This window comes from Scyliorhinus torazame, chromosome 1 (genome assembly GCF_047496885.1).
Source record: "Scyliorhinus torazame isolate Kashiwa2021f chromosome 1, sScyTor2.1, whole genome shotgun sequence".
In the NCBI taxonomy this organism is placed as follows: Eukaryota; Metazoa; Chordata; class Chondrichthyes; order Carcharhiniformes; family Scyliorhinidae; genus Scyliorhinus; species Scyliorhinus torazame.
In genome coordinates, this window is record NC_092707.1 from 401,768,160 (window position 1) to 401,791,220 (window position 23,061).

General features: G+C 50.1%; 1 protein-coding gene across 1 annotated transcript in view; it reads left to right on the top strand.

Annotated features, from left to right (window-relative positions):
- The window catches only part of cd109 (CD109 molecule), a 130,046-nt gene that overhangs the window by 65,499 nt on the left and 41,486 nt on the right, over positions 1-23,061 (top strand). The window contains exons 22-24 of the mRNA XM_072514017.1: positions 1,564-1,705; positions 18,128-18,304; positions 21,242-21,323. Coding sequence (XP_072370118.1) covers positions 1,564-1,705; positions 18,128-18,304; positions 21,242-21,323 — 401 coding nt within the window. The remainder of the gene's footprint in view (positions 1-1,563; positions 1,706-18,127; positions 18,305-21,241; positions 21,324-23,061) is intronic.

The window sequence follows — 23,061 nt, forward strand, 5'->3', positions numbered from 1 at the left end:
CAGATCCCATAGTTTCTCAGCAAACAACCCAGATGACAGTGACCATTGTGAGTCGCAAAATCCCATTAAAACTCTGTTTCCCTCCTGAGGGATTTCAACTTCTCACTTTCAAAGATCTATCCTCTGAATTCCATCAAACGTCATTGCGACTTGGACCGCCTCAACAATTCCTCGCCTCCCAATGGTTCACACTTCTCCAGAGACTGTGCTCCATGAGATTCACAACATTGTACTCCAACATCTATTTACCATCACCATTGCAGCTCTTTCACAGTCTATTAGCTTCACTTCAGTTTCTACAGTCTCTCAGCTTCAACGAGCTAAAAATGGCCCCCAGGGCTTCTCTGAGCCCTAACTGCCTGGAGCCTTTTGGTATCTAACCCCTTTCCTTGCTGCAGGACAGTCACCTAAGTTGAAACCAGAGAGCCTTCTTAAGCGCCACACATGTCCATGATGATGTAGCCTGTTAGGGTTGACTGAATGCTTTTAAACTAATTTAGCTCTACCTCCTAAAACAAAACATTTTTCTGGACTGCACTCCTTTGCAAGTAGTGTAGGCATCAGATCTCCAGCTCTCCAGTAAAATAAAGCCCTGTGCTGTTTTTACAGCTCTGACCTTTTTTAGCTGCTAACCCCTTAGGCCGACATGACCCCAATCACTTAAATGTGAGAGAATTATCTATCTGCTTCAGTTGCCTTTACCCTGTTTTCTACAGTTAATCGTTCCGGAGCTAAAAATTGCCCCCAACATATCACCATGAACTCTGAACTAGATATTCACCAGTGGTTTTGGAAAGGAATGCCTCAGAACAGGAAACAGTACAATAAACATCAATCAGTCTTGATCTGATTGAAGGTGAAGAAGTGATTTGACAGCCCTGGTTAAAATCATGAGCGAATTTTGACAGATTTTGAGGAGAAACTGCTTCCAGCAGGTTGGCAACCAGAGGATCGCAGGTCATAGGTTACTTGGCAAAAGCAGCAGAGACAGGGTGAGGTGAATATTTTTACAGAACGAATTATTGCAGCTGAGAACAGACTGTCTGAAAAATGCACTGGAAGCAGATTCAAACTTTCATAAGGAAATTGGTTCAATACAAGCTACAGGGAAGGGCACCACGGTGTCGCAGTGGGTTAGCCCTGCTGCTTCATGGCGCCGAGGTCCCAGGTTCGATCCCGGCTCTGGGTCACTGTCTGTGTGGAGTTTGCACATTCTCCCTGTGTTTGCGAGGGTTTTGCAGGGTAGGTGGATTGAACACACTAAATTGCCCCTTAATTGGAAAAAAATGAATTGGGTACACTAAATTTTTTTTTAAAAAAAATACAAGCTATAGGGTAATGGAGAAAGAGCAGAGGATGGACAAATTGGGTAACTCGAACCAAGAGCTATCACAAGCCAACTGGCCTCCTGTTCTGCTGCATCTTCATAGACCCTGATTTTCTCACGACAAGTTGCCTCCCAGTCCAAAGTCTTCCTTTTCTTTGTTGCTCTAGATTTGCAGGTCTCACGTTATCCTTTTCAGTTGGAGACGCTTAACAATACACTTCCTTGTCTGTTTCTAGGCTGAAGGAATACACCAGTCATTCTCTCAGTCATTCTTCGTGGCCCCTAAGGTTGGCAGTCAGCTTTGGTCCAAGGAGGTGCGATTTACATTTCCGGATAATGTGGTGGATGGTAGCGAAATCGCTCACGTCACTGTGATCGGTAAGGAGCTCTGGTTGCTGTACTTCGACAAACATCCGCTGGATCCCCTCTAGCATTGCTTCTGGCAGAGCAGAGAATGAACTGGGAACCTAACAAACTAGTGTAGGCCACTCAGTTCCTCGAGCCCATTCCACCATTCAGTTAGATCAAACCCTGATTTGCAACGAGATGTCAACAACCCAGAAGGAAAGGGCTAGTAACCTCAGGAAGAAGTCTGTCCTTCGATCCTTTAAATCTGTTCCTTCCTTCCCCTGGACCCATCACCTTACCCCACTTGGACCTCTCACTGCAGCCTGTAGAGTCTTCATCCATCCCCTTCCAGCAAACAATATGGTAGTCTTTTGGGCTTGTTTGTGAGCTTCCTTCTTCAGTAATTTTATGGGACATGAGAGTCTCTAGCTGGGCCAGCATTTATTGCCCGTTCCTAACTGCCCTCCATTTCAGAGGGTATTTAAGAGTCAACCACGCTGGTGTGGGTCTGGAGTCACATGTAGGCCACACCAGGTAAGGACAGCAGATTTCCTTCCCGAAAGGTCAGTACTGAACCAGAGCCACAATTGACAATAGTTTCACGGTCATCATTCGACATTTTAAATCCAAATTTTTATTGAATTAAAATGTCACCATATACCGTGGTGGAATTTAAACGCTAGTCTCTGGATCTAGCTTTGGGTCTCTGCATTACTAGTCCAGTGAACATACTATTGCGTCTCTGCCTCCCCATGCAGCATTGTTAGGGTCCAGTTTTGCACCCTTAGGCTTTCCCTCTGCCTTCCTGTGTTCATCTTCCTCATTCAACTCCTTGCCCACCTGGCTGCCATCATGAGCATTCACCCATCCCCCCTCTCCTTGCCCAGCCCTCCTGCCCCATTGCCCCCTTGCCTTTGTCAAGCTGCCCCCCCCACCACCCCCATCATCACCTCGCACCCCGTCAAACTTCAGACCTTTGTTACAGTGGCTGCATAAGTCCCACAGCACAGAGCTGTCCAGATAGACACTGCTGTGTGGCACAAGGAGGGGAAGGAGACTCCCATACTCCCCAACCCCAGGCACAGCACTGAACCAAGACAGTGACACAGGTGGTCCATGGGTCCAGCAGCACGGCGCTGTCCATGAAGACCAGCTGGGCATGGAGATGGAGATGGAGGCAGGCCCTGGCAGAGTGGTGAGCAGCACATCAGGAGCAGTGCAGCAGCATGGCACAAAGTTGTTGCACTCACCCGGATGTCTCTGGAAAACTGAGGGCCATCTTGTCCACACCACTCTTTAGCAACTGGGTTTGACGCCAATGTCCATTCTGGCTCTCGCCATATTCTCCACATTTACCCGCCGACAAACGTGCCATGGACGAGTTGGGAAAATTCTGCCCAGCAGGTCTGGCAGCAAATGTAGGGAGATAAACAGCGTTAATTTCAAGTCCAACATGACTCTTCAGAAATCTATCAATCTCAATCTTGAAAGTTCCATTTGACCCCACACGGTCTTTTGGCTGGGGGATAGATCCAGACATTCACTGTCCCTTGTGCGGAAAAATTGCATCTTTAACATTATGCCTTTCTTCCTGATACCCCTGCCAAATATCAACCCAACCAAATCCTTTAAACATTTTAAACACCTTGATCAGTTCACCCCCCCACCCCACCCCAACCTGCCCCAATGAGTTATTTATTCACAGGTACGGTTACATTACTCGACTAGTGGTCATACGCACTGTACTATTAGTCCAGAGATGCAAGTTCAAATCTCACTAAGGTGGTAGGTTAATGGGAATTAAATTATTGAAATAGGAAACAAAGTAAAAGAGAATTTTGAATTGTATCAGTAACGGTGAGCTCTGAAAATGTCCCAACAATCCATCTGGTTCTTTCGGAGAGAGAATCTGTCATCCTTATCCAGTGTGGTCACCATTTGACTCCAGACCCACACCAACATGGTTAATTCCTGCCTTGAAATAATACCAGAGAGTATCTCAGCTGTGCCATTGGTGGGCCTTTGCCCTGCAGGATAAAGTTGAATAAAAGCTGAGAGGAGAGCTGTTGGGGAGCCGATGGAGGGCTGTTGGGGAGTAGATGGAGGGCTGTTGGAGGGCTGTTGGGGAGTAGGTGGAGGGCTGTTAGAGGGCTGTTGGAGGACTGTTATAGGGCTGTTGGGGAGCCGATGGAGGGCTGTTAGAGGGCTGTTGGAGAGCTGTTGGAGAGCTGTTGGAGTGCTGTTGGAGGGCTGTTGGATGGGTGTTGGAGAGCTGTTGGAGGACTGTTGGAGAGCTGTTGGAGGACTGTTGGATGGGTGTTGGAGGGCTGTTGGAGGACTGTTGGAGAGCTGTTGGAGGACTGTTGGATGGGTGTTGGAGAGCTGTTGGGGAGCCGATGGAGGGCTGTTGGAGGGCTGTTGGAGGGCTGTTGGAGGGCTGTTGGAGGGTTGTTGGAGGACTGTTGGAGGACTGTTGAAAGGCTGTTGAAAGGCTGTTGGAGGGCTGTTGGAGGGCTGTTGGGGAGTAGATGGAGGGCTGTTAGAGGGCTGTTGAAAGGCTGTTGGAGGGCTGTTGGGGAGTAGATGGAGGGCTGTTGGAGGGCAGTTGGAGGGCTGTTGGAGGGCTGTTGGAGGGCAGTTGGAGGGCTGTTGGAGGGCTGTTGGAGGGCTGTTGGAGGGCTGTTGGAGGACTGTTGGAGAGCTGTTGGAGGACTGTTGGATGGGTGTTGGAGGGCTGTTGGAGGACTGTTGGAGAGCTGTTGGAGGACTGTTGGATGGGTGTTGGAGGGCTGTTGGAGGACTGTTGGAGAGCTGTTGGAGGACTGTTGGAGAGCTGTTGGAGGACTGTTGGATGGGTGTTGGAGGGCTGTTGGAGGACTGTTGGAGAGCTGTTGGAGGACTGTTGGATGGGTGTTGGAGAGCTGTTGGGGAGCCGATGGAGGGCTGTTGGAGGGCTGTTGGAGGGCTGTTGGAGGGCTGTTGGAGGGTTGTTGGAGGACTGTTGGAGGACTGTTGAAAGGCTGTTGAAAGGCTGTTGGAGGGCTGTTGGAGGGCTGTTGGGGAGTAGATGGAGGGCTGTTGAAAGGCTGTTGGAGGGCTGTTGGGGAGTAGATGGAGGGCTGTTGGAGGGCAGTTGGAGGGCTGTTGGAGGGCTGTTGGAGGGCAGTTGGAGGGCTGTTGGAGGGCTGTTGGAGGGCTGTTGGAGGGCTGTTGGATGGATGTTGGAGGGCTGTTGGATGGGTGTTGGAGGGCTGTTGGAGAGCTGTTGGAGAGCTGTTGGGGAGTAGATGGAGGGCTGTTGGAGGGCTGTTGGGGAGTAGATGGAGGGCTGTTAGAGGGCTGTTGAAAGGCTGTTGGAGGGCTGTTGGGGAGTAGATGGAGGGCTGTTGGAGGGCTGTTGGAGGGCTGTTGGAGGGCTGTTGGATGGATGTTGGAGGGCTGTTGGATGGGTGTTGGAGGGCTGTTGGAGAGCTGTTGGAGAGCCGTTGGAGGGCTGTTGGATGGATGTTGGAGGGCTGTTGGGGAGTAGATGGAGGGCTGTTAGAGGGCTGTTAGAGGGCGGTTGGAGAGCAGTTGGAGGGCTGTTGGAGGGCTGTTGGATGGGTATTGGAGGGCTGTTGGGGAGTAGATGGAGGGCTGTTGGAGGGCTGTTGGAGGGCTGTTGGAGGGCTGTTGGATGGGTGTTGGAGGGCTGTTGGAGAGCTGTTGGAGAGCTGTTGGAGAGCTGTTGGAGGGCTGTTGGATGGGTGTTGGAGGGCTGTTGGGGAGTAGATGGAGGGCTGTTAGAGGGCTGTTGGAGGGCTGTTGGAGGGCTGTTGGGGAGCAGATGGAGGACTGTTGGAGGCCTGTTGGAGGGCTGTTGGAGGGCAGTTGGAGGGCAGTTGGAGGGCAGTTGGAGGGCTGTTGGAGGGCAGTTGGAGGGCAGTTGGAGGGCTGATGGAGGGCAGTTGGAGGGCAGTTGGAGGGCTGTTGGATGGATGTTGGAGGGCTGTTGGATGGGTGTTGGAGGGCTGTTGGAGAGCTGTTGGAGAGCTGTTGGGGAGTAGATGGAGGGCTGTTGGAGGGCTGTTGGAGGGCTGTTGGGGAGTAGATGGAGGGCTGTTAGAGGGCTGTTGAAAGGCTGTTGGAGGGCTGTTGGGGAGTAGATGGAGGGCTGTTGGAGGGCTGTTGGAGGGCTGTTGGGGAGTAGATGGAGGGCTGTTGGAGGGCTGTTGGAGGGCTGTTGGAGGGCTGTTGGATGGATGTTGGAGGGCTGTTGGATGGGTGTTGGAGGGCTGTTGGAGAGCTGTTGGAGAGCTGTTGGGGAGCAGATGGAGGACTGTTGGAGGCCTGTTGGAGGGCTGTTGGAGGGCAGTTGGAGGGCAGTTGGAGGGCAGTTGGAGGGCTGTTGGAGGGCAGTTGGAGGGCAGTTGGAGGGCTGATGGAGGGCTGATGGAGGGCTGATGGAGTGCAGTTGGAGGGCAGTTGGAGGGCAGTTGGAGGGCTGATGGAGGGCTGATGGAGGGCTGTTTCAGGGGTGTTGGAGGGCTGTTGAAAGGCTTTTGGAGGGATGTTAGATTGCTGTTGGAGGATTGTTGGTAGGCTGTTGGAGGACTGTTGGAGGACTGTTGTAGGGTTGTTAGTAGGCTGTTGGAGGACTGTTGGAGGACTGTTGGAGGGCTGTTGGAGGGCTGTTGGAGGGCTGTTGGAGGGCTGTTGGAGGGCTGTTGGAGGACTGTTGGAGGGGTGTTGGAGTGCTGTTGTTGAGCTATTGGAGGGCTCTTGGAGGGCTGTTGGTGGGCTGTTAGAGGGCTGTTGGAGGGCTGATGGAGGGGTGTTGGAGGGCTGTTGTTGAGCTATTGGAGGGCTGTTGGAGGGCTGTTGGAGGGCTGTTGGAGGGCTGTCGGAGGACTGTTGGAGGGGTGTTGGAGGGCTGTTGTTGAGCTCTTGGAGTGCTGATGGAGAGCTGTTGGAGGGCTGTTGGAGGGATGTTAGATTGCTGTTGGGGGGTTGTTAGTAGGCTGTTGGAGAGCTGTTGGAGGGATGTTGGAGGGATGTTAGATTGCTGTTGGAGGGCTGTTGGTAGGCTGTTGGAGGACTGTTGGAGGGCTGTTGGAGGGATGTTAGATTGCTGTTGGAGGGCTGTTGGTAGGCTGTTGGAGGACTGTTGGAGGGCTGTTGGGGGGCTGTTGGAGGGATGTTAGATTGCTGTTGGAGGACTGTTGGTGGGCTGTTGGGGGGCTGTTGGGGAGCAGATGGAGGACTGTTGGAGGACAGCAGCAGCCAGAGCAGTGGCACCACGGCTGGCTCTGATGTTCAGAAGGGAGGGTCAAAGCGCAGAAGAGTAATAGTTATAGGGGACTCTATAGTCAGGGGAACAGATAGGCGCTTCTGTGGACGTGAAAGAGACTCCAGGATGGTATGTTGCCTCCCTGGTGCCAGGGTCCAGGATGTCTCCGAACGGGTAGAGGGAATCCTGAAGGGGGAGGGCAAACAGGTAGAGGTCGTTGTACATATTGGTACTAACGACATAGGCAGGAAGAGGCATGAGGTCCTGCAGCAGGAGTTCAGGGAGCTAGGCAGAAAGTTAAAAGACAGGACCTCGAGGGTTGTAATCTCGGGATTACTCCCTGTGCCACGTGCCAGTGAGGCTAGAAATAGGAAGATAGAGCAGACAAACACGTGGCTAAACAGCTGGTGTAGGAGGGAGGGTTTCGGTTATCTGGACCACTGGGAGCTCTTCCGGGGCAGGTGTGACCTGTATAAGATGGACGGGTTGCATCTAAACCGGAGAGGCATAAATATCCTGGCCGCGAGATTTGCTAGTGTCACACGGGAGGGTTTAAACTAGTATGGCAGGGGGGTGGGCACGGGAGCAATAGGTCAGAAGGTGAGAGCGTTGAGGGAGAACTAGGGAATATGGACAGTGTGGCTCTGAGGCAGAGCAGACGGGGAGAAGTTGCTGAACACAGCGGGTCTGGTGGCCTGAAGTGCATATGTTTTAATGCAAGGAGCATTACGGGTAAGGCAGATGAACTTAGAGCTTGGATTAGTACTTGGAACTATGATGCTGTTGCCATTACAGAGACCTGGTTGAGGGAAGGGCAGGATTGGCAGCTAAACGTTCCAGGATTTAGATGTTTCAGGCGGGATAGAGGGGGATGTAAAAGGGGAGGCGGAGTTGCGCTACTTGTTCAGGAGAGTATCACAGCTATACAGCGAGAGGACACCTCAGAGGGCAGTGAGGCTATATGGGTAGAGATCAGGAATAAGAAGGGTGCAGTCACAATGTTGGGGGTATACTACAGGCCTCCCAACAGCCAGCGGGAGATAGAGGAGCAGATAGGTAGACAGATTTTGGAAAAGAGTAAAAACAACAGGGTTGTGGTGATGGGAGACTTCAACTTCCCCAATATTGACTGGGACTCACTTAGTGCCAGGGGCTTAGACGGGGCAGAGTTTGTAAGGAGCATCCAGGAGGGCTTCTTAAAACAATATGTAAACAGTCCAACTAGGGAAGGGGCGGTACTGGACCTGGTATTGGGGAATGAGCCCGGCCAGGTGGTAGATGTTTCAGTAGGGGAGCATTTCGGTAACAGTGACCACAATTCAGTAAGTTTTAAAGTACTGGTGGACAAGGATAAGAGTGGTCCGAGGATGAATGTGCTAAATTGGGGGAAGGCTAATTATAACAATATTAGGCGGGACCTGAAGAACATAGATTGGGGGCGGATGTTTGAGGGCAAATCAACATCTGACATGTGGGAGGCTTTCAAGTGTCAGTTGAAAGGAATACAGGACAGGCATGTTCCTGTGAGGAAGAAAGATAAATACGGCAATTTTCGGGAACCTTGGATGACGAATGATATTGTAGGCCTCGTCAAAAAGAAAAAGGAGGCATTTGTCAGGGCTAAAAGGCTGGGAACAGACGAAGCCTGTGTGGCATATAAGGAAAGTAGGAAGGAACTTAAGCAAGGAGTCAGGAGGGCTAGAAGGGGTCATGAAAAGTCATTGGCAAATAGGGTTAAGGAAAATCCCAAGGCTTTTTACACTTACATAAAAAGCAAGAGGGTAGCCAGGGAAAGGGTTGGCCCACTGAAGGATAGGCAAGGGAATCTATGTGTGGAGCCAGAGGAAATGGGCGAGGTACTAAATGAATACTTTGCATCAGTATTCACCAAAGAGAAGGAATTGGTAGATGTTGAGTCTGGAGAAGGGGGTGTAGATAGCCTGGGTCACATTGTGATCCAAAAAGACGAGGTGTTGGGTGTCTTAAAAAATATTAAGGTAGATAAGTCCCCAGGGCCGGATGGGATCTACCCCAGAATACTGAAGGAGGCTGGAGAGGAAATTGCTGAGGCCTTGACAGAAATCTTTGGATCCTCGCTGTCTTCAGGGGATGTCCCGGAGGACTGGAGAATAGCCAATGTTGTTCCTCTGTTTAAGAAGGGTGGCAGGGATAATCCCGGGAACTACAGGCCGGTGAGCCTTACTTCAGTGGTAGGGAAATTACTGGAGAGAATTCTTCGAGACAGGATCTACTCCCATTTGGAAGCAAATGGACGTATTAGTGAGAGGCAGCACGGTTTTGTGAAGGGGAGGTCGTGTCTCACTAACTTGATCGAGTTTTTCGAGGAGGTCACTAAGATGATTGATGCAGGTAGGGCAGTAGATGTTGTCTATATGGACTTCAGTAAGGCCTTTGACAAGGTCCCTCATGGTAGACTAGTACAAAAGGTGAAGTCACACGGGATCAGGGGTGAACTGGCAAGGTGGATACAGAACTGGCTAGGCCATAGAAGGCAGAGGGTAGCAATGGAGGGATGCTTTTCTAATTGGAGGGCTGTGACCAGTGGTGTTCCACAGGGATCAGTGCTGGGACCTTTGCTCTTTGTAGTATATATAAATGATTTGGAGGAAAATGTAACTGGTCTGATTAGTAAGTTTGCAGACGACACAAAGGTTGGTGGAATTGCGGATAGCGATGAGGACTGTCTGAGGATACAGCAGGATTTAGATTGTCTGGAGACTTGGGCGGAGAGATGGCAGATGGAGTTTAACCTGGACAAATGTGAGGTAATGCATTTTGGAAGGGCTAATGCAGGTAGGGAATATACAGTGAATGGTAGAACCCTCAGGAGTATTGAAAGTCAAAGAGATCTAGGAGTACAGGTCCACAGATCACTGAAAGGGGCTACACAGGTGGAGAAGGTAGTCAAGAAGGCATACGGCATGCTTGCCTTCATTGGCCGGGGCATTGAGTATAAGAATTGGCAAGTCATGTTGCAGCTGTATAGAACCTTAGTTAGGCCACACTTGGAGTATAGTGTTCAATTCTGGTCGCCACACTACCAGAAGGATGTGGAGGCTTTAGAGAGGGTGCAGAAGAGATTTACCAGAATGTTGCCTGGTATGGAGGGCATAAGCTATGAGGAGCGATTGAATAAACTCGGTTTGTTCTCACTGGAACGAAGGAGGTTGAGGGGCGACCTGATAGAGGTATACAAAATTATGAGGGGCATAGACAGAGTGGATAGTCAGAGGCTTTTCCCCAGGGTAGAGGGGTCAATTACTAGGGGGCATAGGTTTAAGGTGAGAGGGGCAAAGTTTAGAGTAGATGTACGAGGCAAGTTTTTTACGCAGAGGGTAGTGGGTGCCTGGAACTCACTACCGGAGGAGGTAGTGGAGGCAGGGACGATAGGGACATTTAAGGGGCATCTTGACAAATATATGAATAGGATGGGAATAGAAGGATACGGACCCAGGAAGTGTAGAAGATTGTAGTTTAGTCGGGCAGTATGGTCGGCACAGGCTTGGAGGGCCGAAGGGCCTGTTCCTGTGCTGTACATTTCTTTGTTCTTTGTTGTTCTTTGACTGTTGAAGTGGTGTTGGAGGGCTGTTGAAAGGCTTTTGGAGGGTTGTTGGAGGGGTGTTGGAGGGCTGTTGGAGGGCTGTTGGAGGGCTGTTGGAGGGCAGTTGAAGGGCTGTTGGAGGGCTGTTGGAGGGCTGTTGGAGGGCAGTTGGAGGGCAGTTGGAGGGCAGTTGGAGGGCTGATGGAGGGCTGATGGAGGGCTGATGGAAGGCTGTTTGAGGGGTGTTGGAGGGCTGTTGAAAGGCTTTTGGAGGGCTGTTGTTGAGCTGTTGGAGGGCTGTTGGAGGGCAGTTGAAAGGCTTTTGGACGTCTGTTGTTGAGCTATTGGAGCGCTGTTGGAGGGCTGTTGGTGGGCTGTTAGAGAGCTGTTGGAGGGCTGATGGAGAGCTGTTGGAGGGCTGTTGGGGGGATGTTAGATTGCTGTTGGAGGGTTGTTAGTAGGCTGTTGGAGAGCTGTTGGAGTGCTGTTGGAGGGATGTTAGATTGCTGTTGGAGGGTTGTTGGTAGACTGTTGGAGGGCTGTTGGAGGACTGTTGAAGGGCTGTTGGAGGGCTGTTGGGGGGCTGTTGGGGAGCAGATGGAGGACTGTTGGAGGACTATTGAAGTGGTGTTGGAGGGCTGTTGAAAGGCTTTTGGAGGGTTGTTGGAGGGGTGTTGGAGGGGTGTTGGAGGGCTGTTGGAGGGCTGTTGGAGGGCAGTTGGAGGGCTGATGGAGGGCTGATGGAAGGCTGTTTGAGGGGTGTTGGAGGGCTGTTGAAAGCCTTTTGGAGGGCTGTCGTTGAGCTGTTGGAGGGCTGTTGGAGGGCAGTTGAAAGGCTTTTGGAGGGCTGTTGGAGGGCTGTTGGAGGGATGTTGGCGGGCTGTTAGACGGCTGTTGAAAGGCTTTTGGAGGGCTGTCGTTGAGCTGTTGGAGGGCTGTTGGAGGGCAGTTGAAAGGCTTTTGGAGGGCTGTTGGAGGACTGTTGGAGGGCTGTTGGAGGGCTGTTGGAGGACTGTTGGAGGGGTGTTGGAGGGCTGTTGTTGAGCTATTGGAGGGCTCTTGGAGGACTGTTGGTGGGCTGTTAGAGGGCTGTTGGAGGGCTGATGGAGGGGTGTTGGAGGGCTGTTGTTGAGCTATTGGAGGGCTGTTGGAGGGCTGTTGGAGGGCTGTTGGAGGGCTGTCGGAGGATTGTTGGAGGGGTGTTGGAGGGCTGTTGTTGAGCTATTGGAGGGCTGATGGAGAGCTGTTGGAGGGCTGTTGGAGGGATGTTAGATTGCTGTTGGGGGGCTGTTAGTAGGCTGTTGGAGAGCTGTTGGAGGGATGTTGGAGGGATGTTAGATTGCTGTTGGAGGGTTGTTGGTAGGCTGTTGGAGGACTGTTGGAGGGCTGTTGGGGGGCTGTTGGAGGGATGTTAGATTGCTGTTGGAGGGTTGTTGGTAGGCTGTTGGGGGGCTGTTGGGGAGCAGATGGAGGACTGTTGGAGGGCTGCTGGAGGGCTGTTGAAAGGCTTTTGGAAGGGTGTTGGAGGGGTGTTGGAGGGGTGTTGGAGGGCTGTTGGAGGGCTGTTGGAGGGCAGTTGAAGGGCTGTTGGAGGGCAGTTGGAGGGCTGATGGAGGGCTGATGGAGGACTGATGGAAGGCTGTTTGAGGGGTGTTGGAGGGCTGTTGAAAGGCTTTTGGAGGGCTGTTGTTGAGCTGTTGGAGGGCTGTTGGAGGGCAGTTGAAAGGCTTTTGGACGTCTGTTGTTGAGCTATTGGAGCGCTGTTGGAGGGCTGTTGGTGGGCTGTTAGAGAGCTGTTGGAGGGCTGATGGAGAGCTGTTGGAGGGCTGTTGGGGGGATGTTAGATTGCTGTTGGAGGGTTGTTAGTAGGCTGTTGGAGAGCTGTTGGAGGACTGTTGAAGGGCTGTTGGAGGGCTGTTGGGGGGCTGTTGGGGAGCAGATGGAGGACTGTTGGAGGACTGTTGAAGTGGTGTTGGAGGGCTGTTGAAAGGCTTTTGCAGGGTTGTTGGAGGGGTGTTGGAGGGCTGTTGGAGGGCTGTTGGAGGGCAGTTGGAGGGCTGATGGAGGGCTGATGGAAGGCTGTTTGAGGGGTGTTGGAGGGCTGTTGAAAGGCTTTTGGAGGGCTGTCGTTGAGCTGTTGGAGGGCTGTTGGAGGGCAGTTGAAAGGCTTTTGGAGGGCTGTTGGAGGGCTGTTGGAGGGATGTTGGCGGGCTGTTAGACGGCTGTTGAAAGGCTTTTGGAGGGCTGTTGGAGAGCTGTTGGAGAGCTGTTGAAAGGCCTTTGGAGGGCTGTTGGAGGACTGTTGGAGGGCTGTTGGAGGGCTGTTGGAGGACTGTTGGAGGGCTGTTGGAGGGCTGTTGGAGGGCTGTTGGAGGACTGTTGGAGAGCTATTGGAGAGCTGTTGGAGGGCTGTTGGATCGCTGTTGGAGAGCTGTTGGAGGGCTGTTGGAGGGCTGTTAGAGGGCTGTTAGAGGGTTGGTGGAGAGCTGCTGGACAGCTGTTGGAGGACTGTTGGAGGGCTGTTGGAGGGCTGTTGGAGGGATGTTAGATTGCTGTTAGAGGGCTGTTGGAGGGCTGTTGGAGGGATGTTAGATTGCTGTTGGAGGGTTTCAGGGGAAGTTGGACAAAGACATGACAGAGAAATGAATGAGATGATATTTTGATTGGAGCTGGTGAAGTAGAACGGGTTGGAGCCTTGTGTGGAGCATAAAGACCAGCATGAACCAGCCAGGCTGAATGGCCTCTTTCTGTGCTGTAAATACTAGGTCATGGGTTAAGGATGGCTTCCTGAAGAGACGGTGTCAATGGTTTAGGGAGGGTGGCGACACCGATGGAAAGGGAACCAGTCATAACCCAGCGAACACCATCCATTGCCGCCCATCCCCTGAACAGTCGGAACAGTTAAAACCAAAGCCAGTATGGTTGATAAGTTCAAGACAGAAGAAGTGTGTGCAGCAACAGAATTATGTGTACGATGGAAGAGTCTCAACAGATTGCTGCTGGATCTCGGGCCTCATCCACTTGGCTTCCTCTTCTAATCATCAGCGACGATTCCAGTTTCAAGCAGCATATGTTTTTCATCTGAATATCATTTTCATACAGGTCTATTTTGGGCAATATAATTTATTGTTACGAAGAAAAGTTATTTTTCTTCCTTCTGAATTCAATGCCTTTGCGAGACACACCTGTGTCTAATCTATTTCATTTCAAAAACAATCGTTTTATTTAGACTGAAGTGGTCAGATGGGGAATAATTTTCGGTTTATTTTCTATTCGCTTTGCCTTGCACCGCTCTCTTGTCCTCACCTGAAAGCACTGTTTACTGCTCGGCTGCCGTTCAGTGAATGTTGAGCACTCTGCCCTTTCTTATTCAATTATGGGGGCATCACAGCAGCATCTCCTCCTGATGGCGACACTCGCTGGTACAATATTCAACGAGTTTGACTGGTCAGCCAGCGGGCGTGGGACCCCCTTGTCCGTTTTCCCTATTCTAGGCTCAAGAATGCTGAATATGAAACCAATTATCATGCCCCTATCTCCAGCTCGAAATCAGTTAAATTATCACCAGGATTCAAGGCTTAAATTATGAAGTTTCCTCAAAGTCCTTGAACATAAAAGATTGACAGGTGACCTGATTGTCGTGTTCATAATCAATATCATAAAAGGATTTGATGAGGTAGATGCAGAGAATTTTTTTCTTCTGTGGAGGAGTCCAGGATGAGGCCTACAATCTTAAAATTGGAGCTTGGAGATTGAGGGGGTGATGTCAGGAAGCACTGCCTTACACAGAGGACTTTAAATCTTAAACTTTAATTTTATTCATTGACGGGATTTGGTGGTCACTGGCTAGACCAGCATTTATTGCCCACCCCTAATTGCCCCTGAGAAGGTGGTGGTGAGCTGCTTTCTTCAACCACGGCAGTCCATGTAGTGTAGGTACACCCATTGTGCTGTCAGGGAGGGAGTTCCAGGATTTTAACCCAGCGACAGTGAAGGAATGGCGATATATTTCCAAGTCAGGGTGGTGAGTGACTTGTAGGGGAGCTTGCAGGTGGTGGCGTTCCCATGTGTCCGCTGCCCTTGTCCTTCTTGGTGAGCGAGATTACAGGTTTGGAAAATCTAGAGCTAGGGGGATACCGTTTAAAAATAAAGGGGGCTGGATTCTCCGCTGGCGAGAATCTCTGTTGTACCGGTAGTGCACCCACGCCCATGGACCTCCCGACAGCCGGCTGGTGGGACGGAGAGTACCGCTGCCGGTGGGGGGGCGCGCCCCACCTGAAAACTGGTGTGGCGGGACGGAGAATCCCGCCTGGGGTCTCCCATTTAAGAAGGAGGTGAGGAGGGTTCCTTTCTCTCGGGGTCTTTAGTCTGTGGAATGCTCTTCCTCGGAGCCTGAGTTATTGACGATTATCAAGGCTGAGTTAAATAGAGTTTGGGAGTCAAGGGTGATGAGTGGACAGGCAGGAAGGTGGAGTTAAAATCACAATCAGATCACTATGGCCTTACTGAATGGTAGAGGAGGCTCAAAGATCCAAATGGTCTATTCCTGCCCCTATTTCTTGTGTTTTTCTGACCTAATACCCATCTTTACCCCATATCCCTTAACCCGTTTGTGTGATGATAAGTAGATTGTCATCTATATTATCATCTGTATGTAAATAATAATATATGCATAACTGTTGTAGTTCCAGCATCCGACCACAAGGTGGTGTGACCACGCAGACGGGGACGCAGACACACCATGTGTTCCAAGCGAAGTTATTCTCCTTACTAAGGAGTTTGTAGCAGTCGCATATTAGAGTAGCTCTGTAGCATTTAGTGTAAGTTAGTGTTAGACCTTTATTTCCGACTGTATTAATCTCAGACATGTTAGTAATTTGTTAGTGTAGTGTTAGCAATAAACAACTTTGTTTATAAAAAGAGGCTAATGTTCTTTGTTCACACAACAATATCAAGATTCAACATCAACCCAATCAAAGAATATTACAATTTGGTCAACAAAAATTAATCAACCTTAGTTTAAAATTTAACAACTGATCTATCATCACTTGTCATTTGTGAAGAAATTTCTAACCTTCTGTCACCTTTTGTGTATTGAAGCGTTCCCAAAATCCACTCCTGAAAAGTCTGGCTCTATTTCTTTCCCTATGCCCACTCGTCCTCGGGGTGATTTTCCATCCGTTCACGGCAGCAGGGAATAGGAGATTCAGCTGAGCACCAAATTCTCCGTCCTCGCTAGCAGCGGCAGTGAGGCAGACCCGCAATAGAGAGTCCCGGCCCTAGTCTCACTAACCCGCGGAAATAAGTACTTCCAACCTACCATATCTGTCCCTCTCAATATCTTGAAAACCTCGATCGATGAACCTTTCGAATTCCCGAGGATACAATCCTGGTTTATCCCATCTTTCTTCGAGCAGAACTGTTAGGTCACGGGAGTGCCAAACAAAGCTATTGATGTACAGGTAAATGTTCACTGAGCATCTATCACCAACCTAAGCAGCATTGGTCCAAACATCATGGAAGCTCTTTCTCAACACAATTCTGTGTCTGGGTAAAGGCTTCCAGGGGAAATAAATGATCGTGAACTACATTGTTGCAGGCAATCCAATCCCCTTTAAAGTCGAGACTCCAGCAGTCTTAAAGGCTTATCAAATGAGTTAGTGACTCCCTTGGGGATGACCAGTAAATATAAATGTACGAGGGCCTGTGTTTGAGCCAGGAATATGGATTAGTTTAGGTAACTCCAGCTGGAGAGCTCTCGTCAGCTCAGGCGCTCCAATACGGAACTTTCCACATTTTCCATCCAAGGACGGTTGTTAAATATCTACGGTTGCATTTTTAAGTGTCAGGCCTGGCCCAGTGGGTAGCTTTCTCGCCTCTGAGCCAGAAGGTCATGGGTTTGGGAGATGCTCCAAAAACCTGAAGAGAAACTCTACTCTGATGCTCCCAGCCTTAAACCAGCAATCCTGTCTGCCCAGTGAAAGATCCAACAGCAATTCTTCAAAAGAGCTACCCTGGCCAATATTTATCCCTCGCCCAACATAACTGAGATAGCTAATCTGATCATTGATCTCATTCTCCTTTAGTTGGATCTTGCTGTGTAACTGCAGCTTTGTTTTAAATGACTAATTTCCCTTCGCACCCTCCCCTTCCCGTCACCCATCGCACCCCCTAGTTTCTTTGGCTTGAGGGCGTCAAAGTACTTGGGCCCCCAATATACTTGTGCCATGTGATGCCATATACCTGAGTCACCATATGCCTGAATTATCTAATGCAATGGGTCCTATAAGTTTGGCTCCTCTGGTACCTTCGGTCCGTCCTCTGGTACCCGTGTCCCCTGATTTTCCACCTGTGACCTCTATTGAACAAAATTTGCTGGAAATGTGTGCTCGTCCGACTGACTATCTGGTTGAATGGCCAACTAGGGTCAGTCAACCAGGGAAAGAAACCTACCATCAGGTTAAGGAAATCAGTAAGCTGGACTACAGAATGTGGGCAAGCAGCCTTTGCCCCCTGTGGTGGTATGTATTAGGGGTAATACGGTACACCACGTGTCGACAGGCTATTGGTGGAGGGATGTCAGGTCCTGATAGGATCTGCCACCTACTGGACTCCACCCAGAAATGCCGGTATAAGAACCCAGTTTTTCCCTCCATTTCCCTCAGCAGTTGCATTCTGTAACCACGCTGCTGGGGATAAAGTTCTGCTTAATAAAGCCTTCAATTGACATTACCTCAACCTGCCTCGCGTCATATTGACGGTGCTACACCCCCCAATTCCAAATGGGAATCATTTGCACTTTGCTCAGAGCCCCACCCGGTGTCGTGACTTATAACCAAATAGAAATTAATCCTGGGTAATAAATAATCGGCTGTACATTCTAATCACTGCCCAGTTGATCATCCACAACCTGTCTGCACAACTACAAGAACATTTTATAAAATGTATATTTAATGTCTAGATTTATACTTTATTTGTATCTCCTGGGAACTGGGAAAATATGGATTGGATTGGATTTGATTTATTGTCACGGGTACCGAGGTACAATGTAAAGTATTGTTCTGTGTACAGTCCAGACCGATCATCCACACATGAAAAAAATGGAGGACATATATAAATACACAATGTAAACACATTGGCACAGGCACCGGGTGAAGCATACAGGAATGTAGTACTACTCAGTAGAGAAGATATGTGGAGAGAACAGTTCAGTCCATAAGAGGGCCAATCAGGAGTCTGGTAACAGCGGGGAAGAAGCTGTTTTTGAACCTGTTAGTGCGTGTTCTCAGACTTTTGTATCTCCTGCTCCATGGAAGAGGTTGGAAGAGAGAATAACCCGGCTAGGAGGAGTCTATGATTATGCTGTCTGCTTTCCCAAGGCAGTGGGAGGTGTAGACAGAGTCAATGGATGGGAGTCAGTTTTGCTTGATGTACTGGGCTGTGTTCACGACTCTCTGAAGTTTCTTACTGTCTTGGGCCGAGTAATCGCCATACCAGGCTGCGATGCAGCCAGATAGGATGTTTTCTATGGTGCATCTGTAAAAAGCCGAATTGCCAATATGTGGCAATTGCAATTCCAATGTGAATGAAATGGATTGTGAGATTGAATTGTGTCTTTCAGGTGATATACTAGGACCTTCTATTAATGGTTTAGAGGACCTGCTCCAGATGCCTTATGGATGTGGTGAACAAAATATGATCAGATTTGCTCCAAATGTCTACATTTTACAATACTTCACAGCCATAAACCAAGTGAATGAGGAGATCAAGGAGAAAGCTTTGTCATACATGATCCAAGGTAGGATTTGTTTTACGATGATCATGACTTTGGTTCTCACTAGCCTTTTGCTTGAGAGCCACTTTTAGGAACACGCCAACAGTCTGCCTCGTACTCTGCAGCCTTTTACTCCAGGCCCAAAGCCTAACTCCCAGCAAAGCCCCTGAATCCAATTCCTCTCTCACACTTGAGGGCTTCAGGGCTTTGGGGTTAAGGCTCCAGATCTTTCAGGCCTTCAAGGGCCTTCAAAACCACCCACGTTTTGCTGTGGTTCATTGCTTCAGACCCAACTCAAGCCCCACAGAGTCAGCGGCGGCTCAGAGGTAGGTGCTGTCAGAGGGTTGTGGAATCAAACACCACTCCAAAGACTTGAACAGAGAAGTCGAGGCTGACTCTCCACTGGAGTGCTGCACTGCCATCATTACCATCATTCAGGTGATGCCCTCTCAGGTGCATGTAAAAGATTAATTTCATCAAAGGGGAGGGGAGTTCTCTCTAGTGTCCGTGACAGTCTGGTTTTGATTCAAGGATAACTAATGTTTATGAATATTATAAATAAGTAATAAGAACAAATAGATGTGAGCTTATTATCTCATTGCCACTCCTGTGAACTTGCTGTGCGTATACTGACTGCCATCTTTTTGCGACCATGTCTGTATTTCAAGTGTGGCTGTGGAATGCTTTGGGAGGTCCTCAGGTTGCGAAAGGTGCTGTAAAAATGCAAGCTTTTCATTCCTTTAAGCTCTCCTGCGTTGTCTTTCTCAGCTCACACCTTCACTGCTAGTTCCTCTCATGCATCTTGGAAAATCTCCTCAAAGCCACAACCCAGTCGCAGTCCCTGCGCCGGGTTCTGAAGGAATGCATGTTGGCTGCAGTCCTGCTGGCTGTTCTGGGGGCGGGAATGTGCCAACAAAACAAATTCAGTTGAAAGCCGATGCGTCTTAAAGAGAGAGGTTTAGGGCTGGACAATGATGAGTGAAAGAAATCGACGATGTTAGAATTGGAAGAATGCAGAGGTTTTGGAGTGTTTATACGATTGGTGGAGGTAAGAGACATGGGAGCAGCAAGGCTGTGAAGATAAGACCGTGTGGGCGGCATGGGAGCACAGTGGTTAGCACCTTTGCTTCACAGCTCCAGGGTCCCAGGTTCGATTCCCGGCTTGGGTCGCTCCCTGTGTCTGCGTGGGTTTCCTCCGGGTGCTCCGGTTTCCTCCCACAAGTCCTGAAATTCGTGCTGTTAGGTGAATTGAACATTCTGAATTCTCCCTGTGGACCCGATTAGCAGGCAGAATGTGGCGACTAGGGGCTTTGCACAGTAACCTCATTGCAGTGTTAATGTAAGCCTACTTGTGACAATGAAGATTATTATAAAATTAAATAGGAATGAGAATTGAAATTTGTGGCATTGAAGGACAGGGGGGCAATGTCAAAGAGCTGATGGTTGGTGGATGGAATTCATTGCTGAGAGATGCCAGCATTTGCTGCTTATACTGCGCTATGTTTCCAGTGAGACTGGAAGGACATTGGGAGAGATCTTCCAGCTGTTCATGCTAGCGGAATCTCCCGTCCCTGGTAACGGACCACGCTGCCGGTGGCGAAGGGTCGATTGAGTGGAAAATTCAATTGACAGCGGCATGACCAGAAGATCTTGCCGGCAGTCAACAGTGGGCCACCTGTCGTTGCTGAGAAATACGGCAGGGGGAGGCCACTGTGTGAAGAAGTAGTTAAAATTTCATTGGAATCGTGAATGCAGAAAATCTTCCCGTTTGTTTTGCCAATGTTAACATTAACACCCAGTGAGATGCAAGAATCTTTTATTCCCTCCTGAGTGTAAATGCGTGATCATAGAATCATAGAATTGGCAGTGCAGAAGGAGGCCATTCGACCCATCGGGTCTGCATCAGCCCTTGGAAACCCTACTTAAGCCCACATCTCCACCCTATCCCTGTAACCCAACAACCCTACAAAACTTTTTAGACACTAAGGGCCAATTTAGCATGGCCAATCCACCTAACCTTCATGGACTTGTGGGAGGAAACCAGAGCACCCGGAGGAAATCCACGCAGACACGGGAGAGCGTGTAGACACGTTCATGATATGGAGATAGGGAATGGAGGGAAGACAGGCGAAAGGATGGTGACTAGAAGAATTAAATGTTAGAGAAGCAAAGACATAGTCAGAAAAAGAGAGCTTTGCCCTTGAGTGACCCTTCAAGAGATGAATGTGGACACGCATAAGAATAAAATATGTGTGATTAAAATCATTCCACATTTGGGAGTTCTTTCAGTGTCCATTTAATTGTTACACCTGTTCTGTCCATTTTTAAATTGTGATTTTCTGCATGCAATGGCCACGAGAACGTAGGAAACAGGAGCCGGAGTAGACCACATGGCCCATCAGGTCTATTCCACCATTCAATATGATGCGGGCTAATCCAGGGCTTCACCTCCATTTTCCCGTCTGCTCCCCATATCCCTAAATTCCCTGGGAGACAAAAACGCTGTCTACCCCAGCTTTAACTGTGCTCAACAATGGATCATCCACACCCCTCAGGGCTGGAGAATTCCAAAGATTCACAGCCCTTTGAGGAAAGAAACTTCTCCCCTCCTCAGTCCTAAGTGATCGGCCCACCTTATCCTCAGACAGTGATCCCCCCACCAGCACGAACAATCTCTCAGCGTCCATCCCTGTCAAAACCCTTCAGAAACCTGTAGGTTCCAATGAGATCACCACTCATTCTTCGAAACCCAAGAGACTATAAGCCCAATTTACTCAGCCTCTCATTTTAGGATACTCCCCCCCCACCTCCCTTCACCCAGAGACCAATTTAATGAACCTTTTCTGTACCGCTTCCAGTGTAATCATATCCTTCGTCTCGGGCTCTCTGCCCAAACAACAGTTGGATCCAATCCCTTCTCGATGCTCAATCCAGTTCGAAACTAACAATTTTGTCCTTCAGGTTACCAGAGGGAGCTGACGTACCAACGATTTGATGGTTCCTTCAGTGCATTTGGAAATTCTGATTCTTCTGGAAGTACTTGGTAAGAAGGTTTCTAGCGGCAAATTACTGATGTTCCTTTTGTTTGTATCTCTGCCAGCAAAGCTTTCATTCATTGAACTGCGAAACCAACCCAAAAAACAGTTACAAGATTGATAAGTATTTTTCTTCATCTTAATTACCGAAGAACATTGAGGGGATTACTATCAGTAGGGAATACACTCGGAAAGAATGACCAACCAATTCACATAAATAAATATGAGCAACTTTACTTCATTCTGAATATGAGATTTCACAGAAAGAGAAGTTAGCTGCAGTTCTCAATTGATGTCCATACTTTGGACTGTTGGATAGCGAAATATTCTCTCACCTCTAGCTTCCAAATTCTCTGGTGCGATTTAATGGAAATGTTTCTAAGTGTGGTAACAAGTGGGAACTGCCGTGAGCTTCCCGATGCTCGAGCCGGTGAGGCCGTCACCAATATCAAATGTTAATTGGTCCACTTAACAAGGCCCCACAGGCTTCACACCACAAGTGATTGCCGGCTGATTCACCGGGACCGCGCTCGCCAGCTCCCCCGCTAACAAGGGAGAGCAGCACAGCCAACCCCATTCAGCTTGCAGTCATGTCGCTGAGGAGAGCAGCTCCACGATTCGGGGATGCTGACCTGGGCAGACTGTTGGACCCGGTCGAGATCAGACGGGTGCCCTGTTCCCCCGAGGATCTTGGAGGGTCAGCCATGGGACCCCCACTGTATTCACAGCACAGCTGTCACCCCACTTTCCACCAGCGCAGAGCCACACACCTCGGTGGGCGACAGTAGTGGACAGGCTTCTGGGGCACACTCTGGTGAGCACCTCACAGCTGATAATGTACATCAGGTGGAGGCAGGAACCCCCAGGAGGGCTGCTGGATCCCAGGACCCAGCTGGGTCCCAGTCAGATGCTGAGCCTCTGGACCAGATTTACCCAGAGCTGATACAGACGATAGGGTGTAGCTGTGAAACTCAGAGGGGAGCGTCAGCGACACTCCAGCAGGTCCATAGCTGACTGGAGGAGTCCAACAGACTACGGGCGCAGGAGATTGTGCCGGCGATGCATGGCACCGAGGCTAACACTGCTCGGGTGGCGACACAGAGGAGAGCTTGGTGCATGACGCCAGCAGCATGAGTGGAGGTGTCCAAGGCGTGGCTCAGTCAATAACGGCCATGGCTGAGCCCCTCAACAGCCTGTCCCTGCCGCTGGGGGATGTGTCCCAGTCCCAGGTGGGCATTGCGGGGATGCTCCAGAGCATGTCCCAGTCACTGAGGAGCATCGTCGAGGGCGTCGACGACATGGTTCAGATATTGGGGAGCTGCCAGAACTGGCAGAGCCAGAGGCGCAGTGGCAGCCGGGGCTCAATCCAGGTGCCCCTCCGTCCCGCGCTGAATCCCAGGGCCCTTTGGGCACCAACCAGGAGGAGAGGATGCTGGGTGCCAATCCAGAGCCACCCTATGGAGTGGCGAAGGCTCCCACCAGCTTCCCCACTACCCACCCCCTTGCCAATGGCGCGTCCCGGAGTCAGCACCCGGTGTGGCATGGCGGGGTACGTGCTGCAAGCAAGTGAGCTGGGGCCCTCTGGCCCCAGAGCCCCCACCATGGGCATCAAAGGCCATGGGACGTGGTAGGCATCAGACCGGCTCCTGGGGATACACCTAGACGCAGCGGTAGAGCACGGAAGGCGGTAGAGACATCTAAGCCAAGGATCACTGAGAGGGAAGCGGGGAAGAGAGGAGGGGGCAG